This window comes from Fukomys damarensis, unplaced genomic scaffold, assembly GCF_012274545.1.
Source record: "Fukomys damarensis isolate Sample0158 unplaced genomic scaffold, DMR_v1.0_HiC HiC_scaffold_26, whole genome shotgun sequence".
Lineage (NCBI taxonomy): Eukaryota > Metazoa > Chordata > Mammalia > Rodentia > Bathyergidae > Fukomys > Fukomys damarensis.
In genome coordinates, this window is record NW_022900938.1 from 18,207,428 (window position 1) to 18,222,206 (window position 14,779).

Consider the following 14,779-nt stretch of genomic DNA (forward strand, 5'->3'; position numbering starts at 1 on the left):
GGCACAGCACCGGGGGAGGCCCGGGAGACCCACCCCCGCCTCCCTGGCCCCGCGGGCACCGCCACCCGGGCACCCGCACCTTGATGGGCTTCGTGTTGTTGGGCTCGAGGCACTGTCCGTGCATCTCCTCCATGGCCCTGCAGGCCTGCGAGCTGCGGGCGAACTTGATGAAGGCGATGCCCTTGGACTCCTTCGTGTGCTTGTCCCGCACCACCCAGATGTCCTGGATCTCGCCGAACGGCGAGAAGCGCTCCCGCAGCACCGCCTCGGGCGTGTACTTGCTGATGACCAGGAAGATGCGGCTGTTGGGAGGCTCGTCCAGGCTGTCCACGCCCGGGCGGAAGCTGCTGCCGCCGCCGCCCGCTGAGCTGCCGGCCTCGTCCATCCTGCTCCACCTCGGCGCCGACGGCGGACCCGGGTCCCCTGCGCCTCGCAGATTCTGCCTAGGTCTTGACGCACTCGTCGCGGGTCCGCCTCTCCGCTTCCGGAAGACGAAGTCGGGCGTCCGCTGCTGTCCCACCTAGGGGTGCTGGCTTCGGGGCTGATCCTGCAGCGCCCTCTGGCGTCTTGGGAGACCCGCGCCTAAATCCAGGCCCCTCTGCTGAAGCCAGGTTCAAGTTGCGCGTTTGTACAATCCCTGTCTTTTGCCCAGATCTTCTGGTCTGAAACAAGGCTTTCCTAGCGCTGGCTTCACCTCCAGGATTCTCCTGAGCCCAAGAATTCTTCCCCAGAACTTTCCATTGTGAACGAAGAAATTATTCCTAACACTCGTTGAAGGTGGCCGACTTTATTCAAGTTGTTTGGGCGGGTGGGGGTGTCATGGCGCTAAGTACAGGAACCATTGCAACAGGGTCTTGAAATGATACTGAGATTGGACCCATTCCAACTTAGGTAAGAGTTATGGTTTGGGTCTAGATGTCCCCCCCAAACCTCACACGGTCATAGGTGGCTTTTTCAGAAGTGGCAGAATCTAGAGTGTGTAATGCTGGGATTAAGGGTGCATGGTTACTAAATCAGTTCATGATTGGTTTGTCACTGCCCTAATCCCTTTGCTACAGTGTGGGTGCCATGAACTGTTTCTCCTGTGCAACGCCCCTATCATGTGCCACTCTGCCTTGGAACCAGCTGATTGTAGACTGAAACCTTTACAAACTGTGAGTTATTAAAGCCCTTCCCCTTTAAACTTGGAGGTCGGGTATTTTGTCTTGGCAACAAGAGAAAAGTAACCAAGACAGTAAGACAAGTGGAAATTTATAATCAGAGTTAGGATGAGAGAGGATGGACAACAACTGCTCAACATCGTGGGTAGCAAGGATTCTTGCTAGATCTGCTTAACAGGATTCTTGCTGAAGCTAGTGCAGAGCGTTAAAGTATTAGGGAGGTCAGACCCCAAGAGTGAGGACTGTCCCTAACCTCAGTTAGCAGGACTCTTGCTCAAACAGAATTCTACCAGAACAAAGAGTCCAAGGCTGGACCTAGTCAAACTGTTTACTCTGTGTTGGGCACTATGCTGAATCTAAGTGAGAAAGTATTAAACAAAACTATCACCCTCCTTCTCTCACTGAGATAATAGTTTAATTTTGTGTAATTAGGATCACAGAGCTAATAGTTCAGCAACCAAGGGCAGTAATGTGTACAATGGCACAAAAGAAGTTAATTGACTTGTTCTCATAGACAATGGTGTTCACTCCCATCCTCCCTTGATATTATACAATTGCTTGATAGTAACTGAGACTTAAGAATTCTGAATTGTTAGCCTGCATTTAGAAAAGACAAAAAAGAAAAAAAATGTTATCATTTCTTTATGCTATATTTGTACCAGGAAGGTGCTGCTTACCCCAGAGATTAGCGAGTCTATGAAGTGTTTTGTCTTAACTTTCTACTTCTCTTATCTTACCCAGACCAGTCAAAATGAATAAAAAATAACACTGGGATAATTATATTGACTTGAGTTAAAGGTTCTGAGCAATACTACTTGCACACCAGTGCCATCTAGTGGACAATTTATACTTTTAAAAAACTGCTCTAAGCAGTCATAAGTCTACAGACGTGTGTGATATTCTGAGCAGTTAATTTTTTCTAAAAAAAATTGGGGAATGCTAGGGAAGTAAAATATATTTACAGGTAAGTCATGTGAAATACTACATGTACAAAAAATAAAATTTAGTTATAAATTACTGAGTGTATTTTTTCATAATATTTATTTTAGACATATTTGAGATATAATTCCTATATCGTACGCATCACCCATTTGAAGTGTTCTGCCAAGTGTTTTTTACTATGCTCACAGAGTTGTACATTTATCATCACAATCAACTTCAAGGTATTTAAACACTCAATGACAGACCTGTCATATTTTAGATCATCCAACATCTTTGAACATAAATTACACATATCTAAAATATCTGCAGTATCTGAGATTCAAAAGAATGATGACAAACTTTGTGTGAGAGAAAAATATATTGGGCATTTGTAGGTTAACTTTTTTCAAGGCTTTAAAATACGTAGCCTAGCCAGGCTTGGTGGTGCAGTCCTGTAACTCCAGCACTCTGGGAGACTGAGGCAGGATGATCACAAGTTTGATCCCAGCTGGACAATTTAGTGCATTAATGAGACCCTGTCTCAGAGAAAAGAAAAAGCTGAGGATATAGCTCAAGAGGAAGACTCTGGGTTCAATCCCCAGGACTGCAAAAATGAGTCAATGAATCAATCTAACGCACAATTATTAGAGTGATAAATGCCTTGATTCTACATAAATTCAGATGTCCTTCAGCCTTTTTTCTCCAAATCTTATGAATTTGTTTTTGAATATGAAAGCCAGAGGGCTGGAGATGTAGCTCATGACAGAGTAGTTACCTAGCATTCATGAGACCCTAGGTTTAATCTCTAGCACCCCTCATCACACAGATATATTATAACTGATTTTTGAAATGCAAAGAGAAGATAGTAACTTTTGTATTGTCTTCCAAAGTCTCTCAAACTATAATGTAAGTGCATTGGTGCTTACTTAGCAACATGAGTCTTTATACATTATATTTAATTAAAATGGTTTTTCTCTATTAGCAAATTTTCTGTGGATTTGACCACTGATATTTATTGGTGATCAATCAGTAACTTTGAGATCACGTTATCTGAGTATGGTCCAGAGCTTCTATTTGTTCAATCTATAACCTATTGGCTACTGCTAATGTATGCAGCGCTTGTTATAGGCACTATAGAAATGGTAGTCTTTTGAGTTTGCATACCTTTGCTTGAGTTTGACAATGATATTTAGCCTCTGATTTGTTCTTCGCAGTAGAATGGGTCCTCATGATTCAAACTGATGACATAAGTCTTCAATGAGTAGCTCACAGGACAGAACTCCTAGGAACCATTTAGAGTTTCATCCAGCCATCTGGTAATTCTGGTATTTAAATTAAAATAAAATTACTCTAAGTTAATTATAGTTAAAATGATTACAAAGTCAGTTACTTCATTTAATTGGACTCATTTCCAGCACTCAAAAACTATTTGCATCTTTTGAAAAGAAGCCCACAGTAGAAAGGTGTATTGGACAGCACTGCTCTAGAGAACTAGAATACTGGGTAAAACTCCTACTTATCTAATTCACAACCTTTTCACTATTGTATTTCCAAATACCGTGGCTGGTGAATGATTTTAGAAAATAATTTTAATATTTCTATTTCTCTGCCACAGCCATATTACTCACCTCTCACTCAAGTAATTATGTAACTACCAGTCTCCCCGCCAAGCAAAAACATTTATTGGTACTTTTTAGATATACATGATAACATTCGTCATAGGGAATTCCCGTTGTACTCTCTTTTTCCATAAGCTTTGTGTGCACTTTTCTGTCACTCCTTCCTAAGCAGATTCAGTGTTCTTAATGCAGTCTAAAATGTTGTACGATTTTCAAAAATCACTGAAGGGTTACTTCGTTATTTTTTTTTTTCATTGAGCTTATTGGTACTTTTTAAGTGTACAGTACAGTTACATTAATCATTGGGATCTTGTCCCTTTACATGATGGGTCTTGGTTCTCATTTTTTTCCCATACCCCTGCCCTCCCATTTCCTTATCTTCCGTTGCTGCTATAGCTTTGCAAAAGGCCACGCACAAATAGCGTGCTTTGAAGGTAGGTATAACCCGCTGATCCACGGGCAATAAGACAGCAGTTGTGTTTTTAGGCAGGTACACTAACTTTACATCTGTAGATAATCAGGGTGCTGGGAGGCCCGGAGCATGATCAAGCAGGAGGATATATTTATTTATTTATTTATTTATTGGTTTTTTGAGACAGGGCCTCACTATGTAGTTGAAACTGACCTGGAACTCACTATGTAGCCCAGGCTGGTCTCGAACTCACATCGTGATCCTCCTGCCTCAGCCTCCCGAGTGCTGGGATTGCAGGTGTGCACCACCTCGGCCAGCTAGGAGGATAATTTTAAAGGGGATGACTTTTTCCTGATCGTAAGACTTCACAGACAGTATAAAGCAATCGATGAACCAGTCTTCAAATAAAGCTTGTGTCTGCCATGCCTTGTTATTTGCTCGATGGTAAACAGGCAGGGTGTGCTTACTAATTGGCTTCAGTGAACAAGGGTTCTTGGAGCGACAGATGAGGAAAGGCTGAAGTTTGAGCCCAGCAACATTCCCTTCCAACAGCAATGTGACAGCCAGGCATCGTTTTAGCTTCTTTGTGAATGGAGGACTTTTCAGGCATTTTCTTCCACGAAAGTCTGGCTACATCCACGATGAAGATTTGTTCTGGACAGTAGCCGCCTTTCTCTTTGATTTAAGCAAACTGGTCAAGACATTTTTCTGCTGCTTCTATATCTGCCCTTGCTGCCTCCCCAATGACACTTTGATGGTGCAGGTTGAATCTCTGATAAAACCACTGAAACCACCCATGACTTGTAAAAGTTTCCCTCCATTCTTCACCTTCATGTGCCTTCAAAGTCTTGAAGGTAACTGAATGCCTTGGCTTGAATTACTGAAAGACTCACTGGCATTCTTTTTATACCTGGTCACCAAATCAGATTGCCAAAAATTTTTCCATATCATAATGAGGTCTTTCCACTGTCTAGTTATTATGTTTTTAAATCCTGTTGATGTTTTCACTTCCTCTTTCCCTCTGTCTTTATCTTTCAGGATTGTTGAAATGGTTGAATGAGCCAGATTCACGTCCTGTGCTATTGTTTTACTGTTTATTTTCTTACCAGCTTCATAGTTGTATATGATCTTCATTTTCATGTCAAGATAAATACATTTCCTTTGTTTCTTGTTGTTGTCTCCTGGTGAACTCATACTTTTCCATTCTGATGACATCTCATACTAAGGAGCACATAATAAAGTAAAATTCTGAATAAGATACCTAGATCTCACTATACTTCTGTTCAAGAAAAAGAAGTACTATGCATTGTCACGCTATAGTAGCACTGAGTGGACATCAGAAAAACAGCAAGGCCTAGGGTGGCTGGAATGGCTGGCACACCATGTACATACATACTGTATAGCATAGCACGGCACAGTAGTGAGGCAAATATACAGTACTGTCCATATAGTACTATGGGCCATACAGTATACTCACCGAGCAGTCTATGGGGTGTTTGAGCATAGAATCAAATACAGAAGTAGCAGAAGCCACCTAATGCTGACCCTCCACTCACATTCTGCATTGTAAGTCCAAATGTGGGTCATAAGTCTGAGCTGTGGATAGTAAGTCCAAAAAGTGCACCTCCATCCTAAATCAGAACAGTTGTTAACACAGGTGGTCACTGAAGGAGGAATATCTGTATTTGAAAAGTTCCTCATGACATAAAAATCAGGATGCTTTTAGGAGAAAGACCAGTAATTAGAACAGCACACAATAAGCTGGAAGATTTGATAGCTCTTGAAGTCAGGTCCAGATTTGAACAACTACGTTGTACATCAGCCTCCACTCGAATTAATGAAGGGGACAGCACAGCATGTACATAACAATATTCCAATATAAAAAAGGGACTTCATTGCCCAGAGGAAAACAAGCAAATGTCCCTTAGATTGTGAAAGACACATAATTCCCCAAGCAGGCCATTATGCAGTTTGTCACACATTACTCTGTACAAGTGGCTCTTAGCCTGGCTACTGTTTAAAATCCCGCAAAGACAGTTAACCCAAAACAACAAAACCAATAGGCTTTACCTCTTCACCACCACCAAAAAAAAAAAAAAAAAAAAAATTCTTGATCTCGGGTATATGAGTCTGACACACAGTCAGGGTTGAGGAGCTGTGTCCTAAGGTATCAAAGCAATCAAAACGATAAAGTTAAGATACAAAACTCCCATTACAGAGACACTTACCTTTTTTTTTTTCTTTAGTTTACTGGTACATTTTAGGTATACAGTACAGTTACATTCATTATTGGGATCTTATACCTTTATATGACAGGTCTTAGTTCTCTTTTTGCCCCTTATCCCTGCCCTCCCTTCACCCCTCTATCTCTTTTTATTATTTAAAGCATGTTAGATCTATTGGAATTGAGCAGGCAATTTTCTCCTAACCTAAACACATCAGGAGCAGAATTCAATCTGAGGTAATTACAATGCTACTTCCCCAAATGTGTCTCTGTGATTTACTCTCTGGTCAATTGATTCCTTTTATTAAAACAATGGAAAAGGCTTATTGGTGTTTTCTCCTAGATCTTTGCCAGGTAAGAATAATAATTCTGTCATTATAACAGTCATCCTATTCCATGTTTCAAGGTAGAACATGTTAGTTATGATTTACAATATTGCAGTCTGGAATGGCTAATAAAAGCTTATTGTGCTTATGCACATGTAATTTTATATGGAATTTCACTGGGTTCAAAAACTAAGTGCAATTCCATAAGGGCTTACAGGATCCAGGTTAAGAACTTTTGTTTCATAGACTTCACCAGTTATTCGTAGGAAGTGAGAGATGAGGAAAAGAAAAAAGGCGCTGTAAATGAGGCTAGAGATTCAGCAGTTAGTACCTGAACTTCAGTAGTACCGTGTATTGTCCTTGTCCTGAGAGTAGATAAGAATCGCTTGCAGTCTTGTTAACCTGCAGATTCTGATTTAGTAGGTCTGTAGTGGGCCTGAGATTCTGCATTTCTAACTAGCTGTTCATCTACAGATCTGACTTTGGACTGCAAAGTACTTGAAAGTACGTTATCAGTGTTACTGGCTTTTCTTAGTACATTAAGTACACAAATATATGTGTTGTGTTATCAAGTAGTTTCCTTAGAAAAGGCTCGTCAATCAAAAGTGTTTCAGGTTTTTCTTGCCTTGAACAAAGAACCAGATGAGACAGGATAAAAATGGTATCAAAAGTTTATTTGAAAAGTGTGGGGTCAATGAGTATGTAAGAAATCAGCTCTGCAGAGTGAATTTAAGCCAAACAAAGAGAAAAAAAGGGTAAAAGCAAAATTAAAAGTACACACTGTCTGAGAAGCGCAGTGCAGGCTATCAGGGGCACTCATGATAGCAGCTCCCCTTAGCATCTGGTCTTTTATGCTATACACCTCCAGCTCTCGAGAAGATCTACATACGGGGCCTACTTTTGCCCTGGGATCTTGTCATTGACAGTCCATGCTCCTTTTCCACAGCCAGCTTTGCCAGGCCCTACTCATCTCCTGTATCACTAGCATTTCCACTGTTCTTGAAAACCTAATACTGTATATAACATTTGTTAGTTCTTCTAACACAAAGGACAAGGAAGATGGCGAACTTAATGCTTTATTTTCAAAGCTCTTGGAACTCCAATTGTTACAATGGCATTTCTTTTCAGGGAGCCAAACATTATCAATTCAATGGAAGTAATATTTTTAATCCTAAAGAAGAACATCAAAGAAAATGAAACAAAAACTTCCTCTGGGTGATGTTGCTCAGGAAGAAAAGAAATTCCATTATGTAGTACAATGAGATTTTTAAGCCATTTTTTTTCCTGGAAAAGAATTATACGTTAAACCAGGCTGTGAACCTGAAAGCAATTTTCCTAAACCAGAAAACAAAACAGAGTTCATTGAGTTAAGTGACTCTCCAGGTTATTAGAAACAAGAGATGGAAACCCAATAACATCACCCAAAAAGGTGCCGGAAGACCATCTGCTCACGGCCCACACTGGGGTTTTAGTCCTAATAAAACCTAGAAAATTGAAAAAGATATAAAGAAAACAAAACTATTAATTATTTTAAAACTATTTGAAGACCTATATATATTTTCTCAATGAATTTTAAGATATAACCAGAAGCTTACACTACATAAAGGATTGTAGTTGGCTTTTATTCCCCTTGGTCTGTACAAGGCCATAATAGGGTTTGGTAACTGGGCATGGAGGAGGATAAAGATGGGAAACACAAAGTCACCCCAACATTGACACAAGCCCTTGCAAAAACTACCTCCACCCTTTGTCTACTTTCAATTTCTGTCCTATTTTTTTTAACTGTGGAAAAATGATATTTTACTTGGGATTTGGAATGAGCTTCAGATTAACAGACCTGTATCTATAATGGAAATACGGTTAAGGGACAGAAGTCATTGCCCTGCAGTTTCAAAGAGGCAATCATGGACTACCGTTCTTTCACAGAATGGCAATGATCACTCTTTTTGGGTTTCTGCACCATGAAGAAAGTGAACAGCTATCAAAAAGGAAATGCTAAAACCTCTAATGAAAGTCATCAGAACCAAGGCTAAAGGAAAAGACATAATTCCTTGAACTGAGCAACTCTCAAAGCTAAGTTTCATGGGAAAGTGCTATTTATTTTTGTCTTGCCTTTCCTTATAATTTCATTGCAGAGTTAAATAGTGATAGAGATACAACAGCAAGGGCAAACAAAAAGAACTAAAGATTTCCCTCCTTCCATTTATGAAATAAAAAGAAAGGCACTGAATTCCTAAACTGACTAAATGAACAAAATCTACTGACTCCCCCGCAAGCCAGGCACTGTGCTAATTATTGGGAATGAAGATGAGGTGCTGTTGTCATGGGGCTCCCCTTGCAGAGTGGGGGAGGTACAGGAAGACAGTAAACAAGGACACCAGTAATGAGGTAATTCTGCTGCAATGAGAACAGTGAAGGGACGGATTCACATAGGGAAGTTTCCTCTTGGAAGGGGCAGCGAGTGACAAGAGGCAGCTTTTCTGGGGACTGAGAGTTGCAACAGGAGGGATGGAGAAGCAAGACAGCTGAGGAAGTTAGCTTGGCCTGCACCAGGAGCAGAAAACTCCAGTGGCTGGAGAGTCCTGAACACCATGGAAAGGAGCAGGAGAGGGTTTCAAAGGGAGACACTCAGAGGTGCAGGGTCTCTGAAGCCAGGGCTGAGAATTTGCGTGGTGAGAAGGCAGGGGCAGTGTTGAAGCACAAAGGTGCCAGGGTATAATTTACATTTTTAAAAGAAGCTCACTCTGGGTACTCTGTGGAGAGCAGCTACAGAGCACTACTGAAGTCAGGAGGACCAGACAGGAGGAGGAGACTATTCCAATAGTCCAGCCAAGAAGTGGTGTCACTTGGATCCTGACCACTGTGACAGCTATGATGATGGAGAGAGAGGAGAAAGAAAGTTATACATAAATACTATAGCATTTTACACAAGAGACGAGAATCCAAAGATTTTGGTATCTTTGGGGGTCCCCTGACCAAGGCCCTGAACATAACCAGGGTTTTTTTCCCCTTACTTTAAATCAAGCAGCACTCATGGACACAGAGGGCCTACTGTATATTTTGACTTAAAAACAATCTGCTGGAATGGATTGATTAATATGAGCAATGAGAAAAGGTTTTAGGGTTAAACAGCCTGGAGGATGCTGGGGTCCTTTATCAAGACAGGGAAAACTTGGGGGAAAACATTGCAAAGAGATCATATCACATTTGATGTATCAACTGGATGGATATCCAAAAGTCAAATCAAGTAGAGTATTGAATTTAGGTAAGGAAAAATACAGATACAAGTTTATCAAGTAGCAGTGAGAAATTAGATGCACATTTAATTCCTTTAAATTTTACTCCAGTTGAAATACCTTTAAAATTTGGGAGTATTATAAATGCCAGTTAATGTTTATGAATGGAAAAAATGATTAAACTATACTCATAACGGAGTAATTGAGTAAAACCTACTCTCTTCTTTTTCTAAGCTGCTAAGCCTTGACCCTAGCCTAGACAGCAGTGTCTTTGCTTGTTAATTGTCATCAAAGGGTTAGCACTACAAAATCCCAATAATGAATGTAACTGTACCAATGTCCCAATAAACTCAATGAGGAAAACAAAAAAAGGATTAACACTGTCCCAGCACACTGCTCGCAGGGGTGATAAACAATCACTGCCACTATTACTTTGGTCTCTGAGCCACCTCGGGAAGTGCTCCATTGCTTAAAATTTTATCTTTATTTTACAGGTTCGAAGTATCATCCAGAGGGTAGATAAAAAAAAATAATAAAGCAGACTTGCTGTAACTAAAGTAGATCTAGGGACCCAGAAGACAATTTGCAAGCAGTTTCACTTTGACACCACTGTGTTACTAAGAAGCTAACGATGCCATTTCGGAATTCATCTGAAATAAGAAAATTTCAGCAGAATAGGAAATGAATGGAGGCTTTCATTATTTGTGAATTTTTAAAAATTGAATTTCATTATAAAACATTAGAGTCATTTAATATTTACTTTTTAAAAACCAAGTTTATATTTAAACATAGCTCTGAATAAACTCAGGAGGACCACTCCTAGGGGTTGAAAATACCCAGGGCACCCCAAAGTAAAACCTCATGAGAGAATTAAGGCAAATCTTATAAAAAGGGAACTTAAGACTTGCCTTGCCTACAACAGAAAAACTACCAGCTCAAGAGGGAAAAATGCCCCACATTTGAATAAATCTAATAGCACAGTAATATAACTCTTTCATATGTACAACATAGCTATTTACAGAAAATAGGTCAGCCCCAAGCAAATCTGCTGAACATTACCCTGAGTACTCAGCATCCCGCATTTTGATACCACTCTAGCCCTGCCTCAGATGCGCCCCTTTTAAAGGGCTCCATGTCCCAGTGCTGCCTGTGGACTAGTTGGCCTTTCAGGTCATGAGCTGCTATAGAATCAAAGTCAGTGGTAAATAGGATACAAACTCCACATGGCAAATCCTTCGGGAAAGACAATCCTGGACTCTCTTCGTTGGAGGCAGGTATGTCAACCAGAAGGCTTTTTGTTTGTTTGTTTTTTGAGACAGGGTCTCACTATGTAGTTGAGATTGACCTGCAACTCACTGTGTAGCCTACACTGGTCTCAAACTCAAAGAGACCCTCCTGCTGCAGCCTCCGAGTGCTGGGATTACAGGTATGCACCACCATGCCTGGACAGAAGGCTTTTCAGAACCTTCCTGATCATCATCATTGAGGATGCTGGCCCAAGTGGAATAAAATGCTTCATCCTCTAAGAAGAAGGAAGGGCCCAGATTTCTCGGCCTAACATTCAATCATTCAATACCCTGTAGTCTTCCCCCTTCCAGCCTGTACTTGCCGCCTTCCCTTCTATCCTGCCCTACTCAGACCCTCCACTCTAAACTCTGCTTTCTCATCAGCTAATGTGAATTCTGGCTCCAGGTTCTTTTGCCACTGTGAGAAGCTCCCCAGGACGTCCTCCCTGCTCTCAGCTCAGACTCAGCTCCTTTCTCCACAGAGTCTTCCCCGAGTCCCAGGCCACTGGGCTGCTTCTTTCCTCTGGCTGCACTGCCGGAATGCTTTGGTGCAAATCCCAGTAGGACATTCTGTTCATGTCCGATCTCTGTCAAGTCTCAAATCTCAGTATTCACACACCACACCCTTCACTACTTTTTTTGAATATTAACATGCTGTTATACTTTTGCCTTTAATATTTTCTTAAAATTGATTCTTTTTTATTTAAATATATTTCATTTTATAGGGAGTTTTAGATCATAGCCATAATAGAAAGGCAGTGACATTCTCCATAAATTGATGTAAATGTATATACAATAAAATATAACCATGGACATAAAAAAGTTTATCTGTGTCAGCTGCCTAAAATTATCTCACATACCACAATTTGAGAAATACTACTTTATGTTATTGTCTTGCATTGCAATTTAGGTCTTATATCATGCAACTTTTTATGTGTGTATATCTATTTATCTTAACATATTGCAGGTCCTAAAAGGAGGCTATGTATCATACTTTATACACGCAGTGCTTTTAGTTCAGTGCCTGGCACATGGGAGACATTAAATATTCATTCAGTGAATAAATGTCCACAGATAAATCAATATCTTTAGTCAGACTTTATAGATCTATAATCAGTAAATGAAGATGCTCAATCCTTCATTTAGACTTAATGAGGCCATTAACTATGTACTGAATTTATACATAGTATACTATGTTGGATATAAAATATAAATAAAGGAAAACTACATTGCTGTTAATAGTCACTGAGTGATAACCACACGAGATTCTGGACTTAAAAATTTTAAAGTGAGAGCTCTAGACTTTAGGAGAGCAACAAATGGAACACATCCAATGGCCACCTGATGGGACTTTTAGAAAACCTAATAGATTAAAACCCAAGTGTACCAAGAAAAATTAGGGTCAAATAAGTAACACTGCAAAATAAACTTATAATGGAGGATCTTTAAACAAGAAACCCTAAAAACATTTTAAATAAAGCTTGATTTCTATTCGATTCTGTTTATTCTCAGATAAGCACTGCCGAGTGCCTCAGAGATTAAAAGCATGATGAGACTAATACTTGAGGATCATTGTTTATTGAAGCAAATGTTTTTACTGCTGTTAATGGAAATGATCATCTGGGAAATGTCCCCTTAAAAAAAAAAAAGTTCTGAACTATTACTACCCAGAGGACACAATTTTAATTTTCAAACAAAAAAAGGTATGTACAAAGTAAATGGAAACTATTTGGGATGGTGAGAATTACCAGTTCTCTATGCCTATGTAGAAATAAATAAAATTTAATGGTCAATCTGCTTTTAGTATCCATGTCCTTTATCTCAAAGATATGAAAAATACGAAACTAAAGTCCAATGTGTCCAAAGAAAGAAGTGTCTCCCGCTAAGTTTACAATGATTCCTGTTTCATATGCAACTCCAGAGGAACCATCAATGAGAAATAATGAACAAGAAACACACAGGAACAAGTGCTAGTATCACCCTGCTCATTACTATACCACAACCTACCTTCCTACACAGAGAATCATGAGAATCAGAGCAGGGACAGATCTTTAAAATCCCCTGCTACAACTCCCTTGAATATGAAAAATTGCTCCCTCCAAAAAAGGAACCAATTTTTCTAATTTTAAATTAGAAAATAATTTCCAATAAAGTGAACAAGCCCACTCTGTGCCTGTTTCCAGCCACGGTTCAGCTACTCAAATGTACGACTTCTCTCCTGGTCCTCCTACAAGGTGAGAGAGTACGACTGGAGAAATAATACCCAGCTCATATTTGCACTGTTCTCTGTTTCTCTCTCAATATTGACTTGCAGAAACAGTATACCTGAAAATATCTCCTGCCCTACAACACTTTCGGGTTTTTTTTTGAGACAGGGTCTCACTATGTAGTTGAGACTGACCTGGAACTCACTATGTAGCCCAGGCTGATCTCAAACTCACAGCGATCTTCCTGCCTCAGCCTCCCATGCGCTAGGATTACAGGCGTGCGCCACCATGCCTGCGGCCCCTATAACACTTTCAAGGCCGTATCTAGCAAGTTACTGTTAATAGGTGATGGGGCAGGGAAGCTGGAGACTGGAACCATTCTGTAAACCAGGCAGAGACATTCCCCATGGCCTCCACTAGCCAAGCCCAGCCCTGCAGATGAGGTTGCTGCTCTGTGCTGTCCTCTCCCGTGGCTGTTCTGTGCTGAACAGTCATTGCGAGGGAAGCCTGTGGAGGAAGCCCTGCCTCTTCTCTTTTTAATCTCTGGTACTTAGCACAATGCCTGGGTTACAGAAGATCCTCAAAAAGGGTTTTTTGAATAAATAAATGAATGATTGAATGAACTCATTCCCTCCCAGTACCAGTTTTATTAGGTCAAAGCACCTAATAAAACTCTGACATAGTTAGTACTCAATAACCCTTAGCCTCTAAGTCATGGCCCCAACCTACTCTTACCCAGGCCACATCCCTCCACTCTACCCAGCACCTTTCTCAACGCTTGTCAAACTAAACTAGGCACTTTTGCCTGTTTACTACATGTACAAGGTGCTGAGCCATTTACCTGCACTCTATCACCAATTCCCACAAAACCATGCAAGGTAGGTATTGTTACTATGGACCCTCTAGAAATGTTTCACAAGGGCCAGAGATTTTCGTGTTTTATTCACTGTTACTTCCCAGTTATCTAGAACTCGGTACATTGTTGCTGCTCAATGAATATTGCAGAATAATTGAACAAATACCTATGTTATACATGACAAAATTGATTCTCATCGACACACGATCATTTGTCCAAGGTCCCCATAATAATGATGCCAGGTACTCTCTGATCCCAGTGACACTACTTTCAACTTTCTCAGTCTCTACAAAATGGAGAGTGGTAACTGTCACAGTGTTCATTTTGACTCAACTCATAGTCTCTCTACCGCAGACTAAAAAGAGTGATAATATTTACTCTGACTCTTAAAAAGTTATTATTTATCTCCTAGATATATAAATGTGAAAAATTACATACTTACTGTGGTCAATATTAATTTTAAGTCAACACCAATGGATCTTTCTGGTGGTTCCCAATATAATAAAATAATTTGCTCAGGCAAATACAGTTA

At 40.3% G+C, this 14,779-nt stretch overlaps 1 protein-coding gene across 1 annotated transcript in view; it reads right to left on the minus strand.

Annotated features, from left to right (window-relative positions):
• Positions 1-699, minus strand: part of LOC104870954 (RNA-binding protein 45) — a 15,637-nt gene extending 14,938 nt beyond the window's left edge. Inside the window, 1 exon segment of the mRNA XM_010636762.2 lies at positions 80-699. Coding sequence (XP_010635064.1) covers positions 80-385 — 306 coding nt within the window. The 5' untranslated portion in view covers positions 386-699.
• Positions 700-14,779: the final 14,080 nt, after the last annotated feature.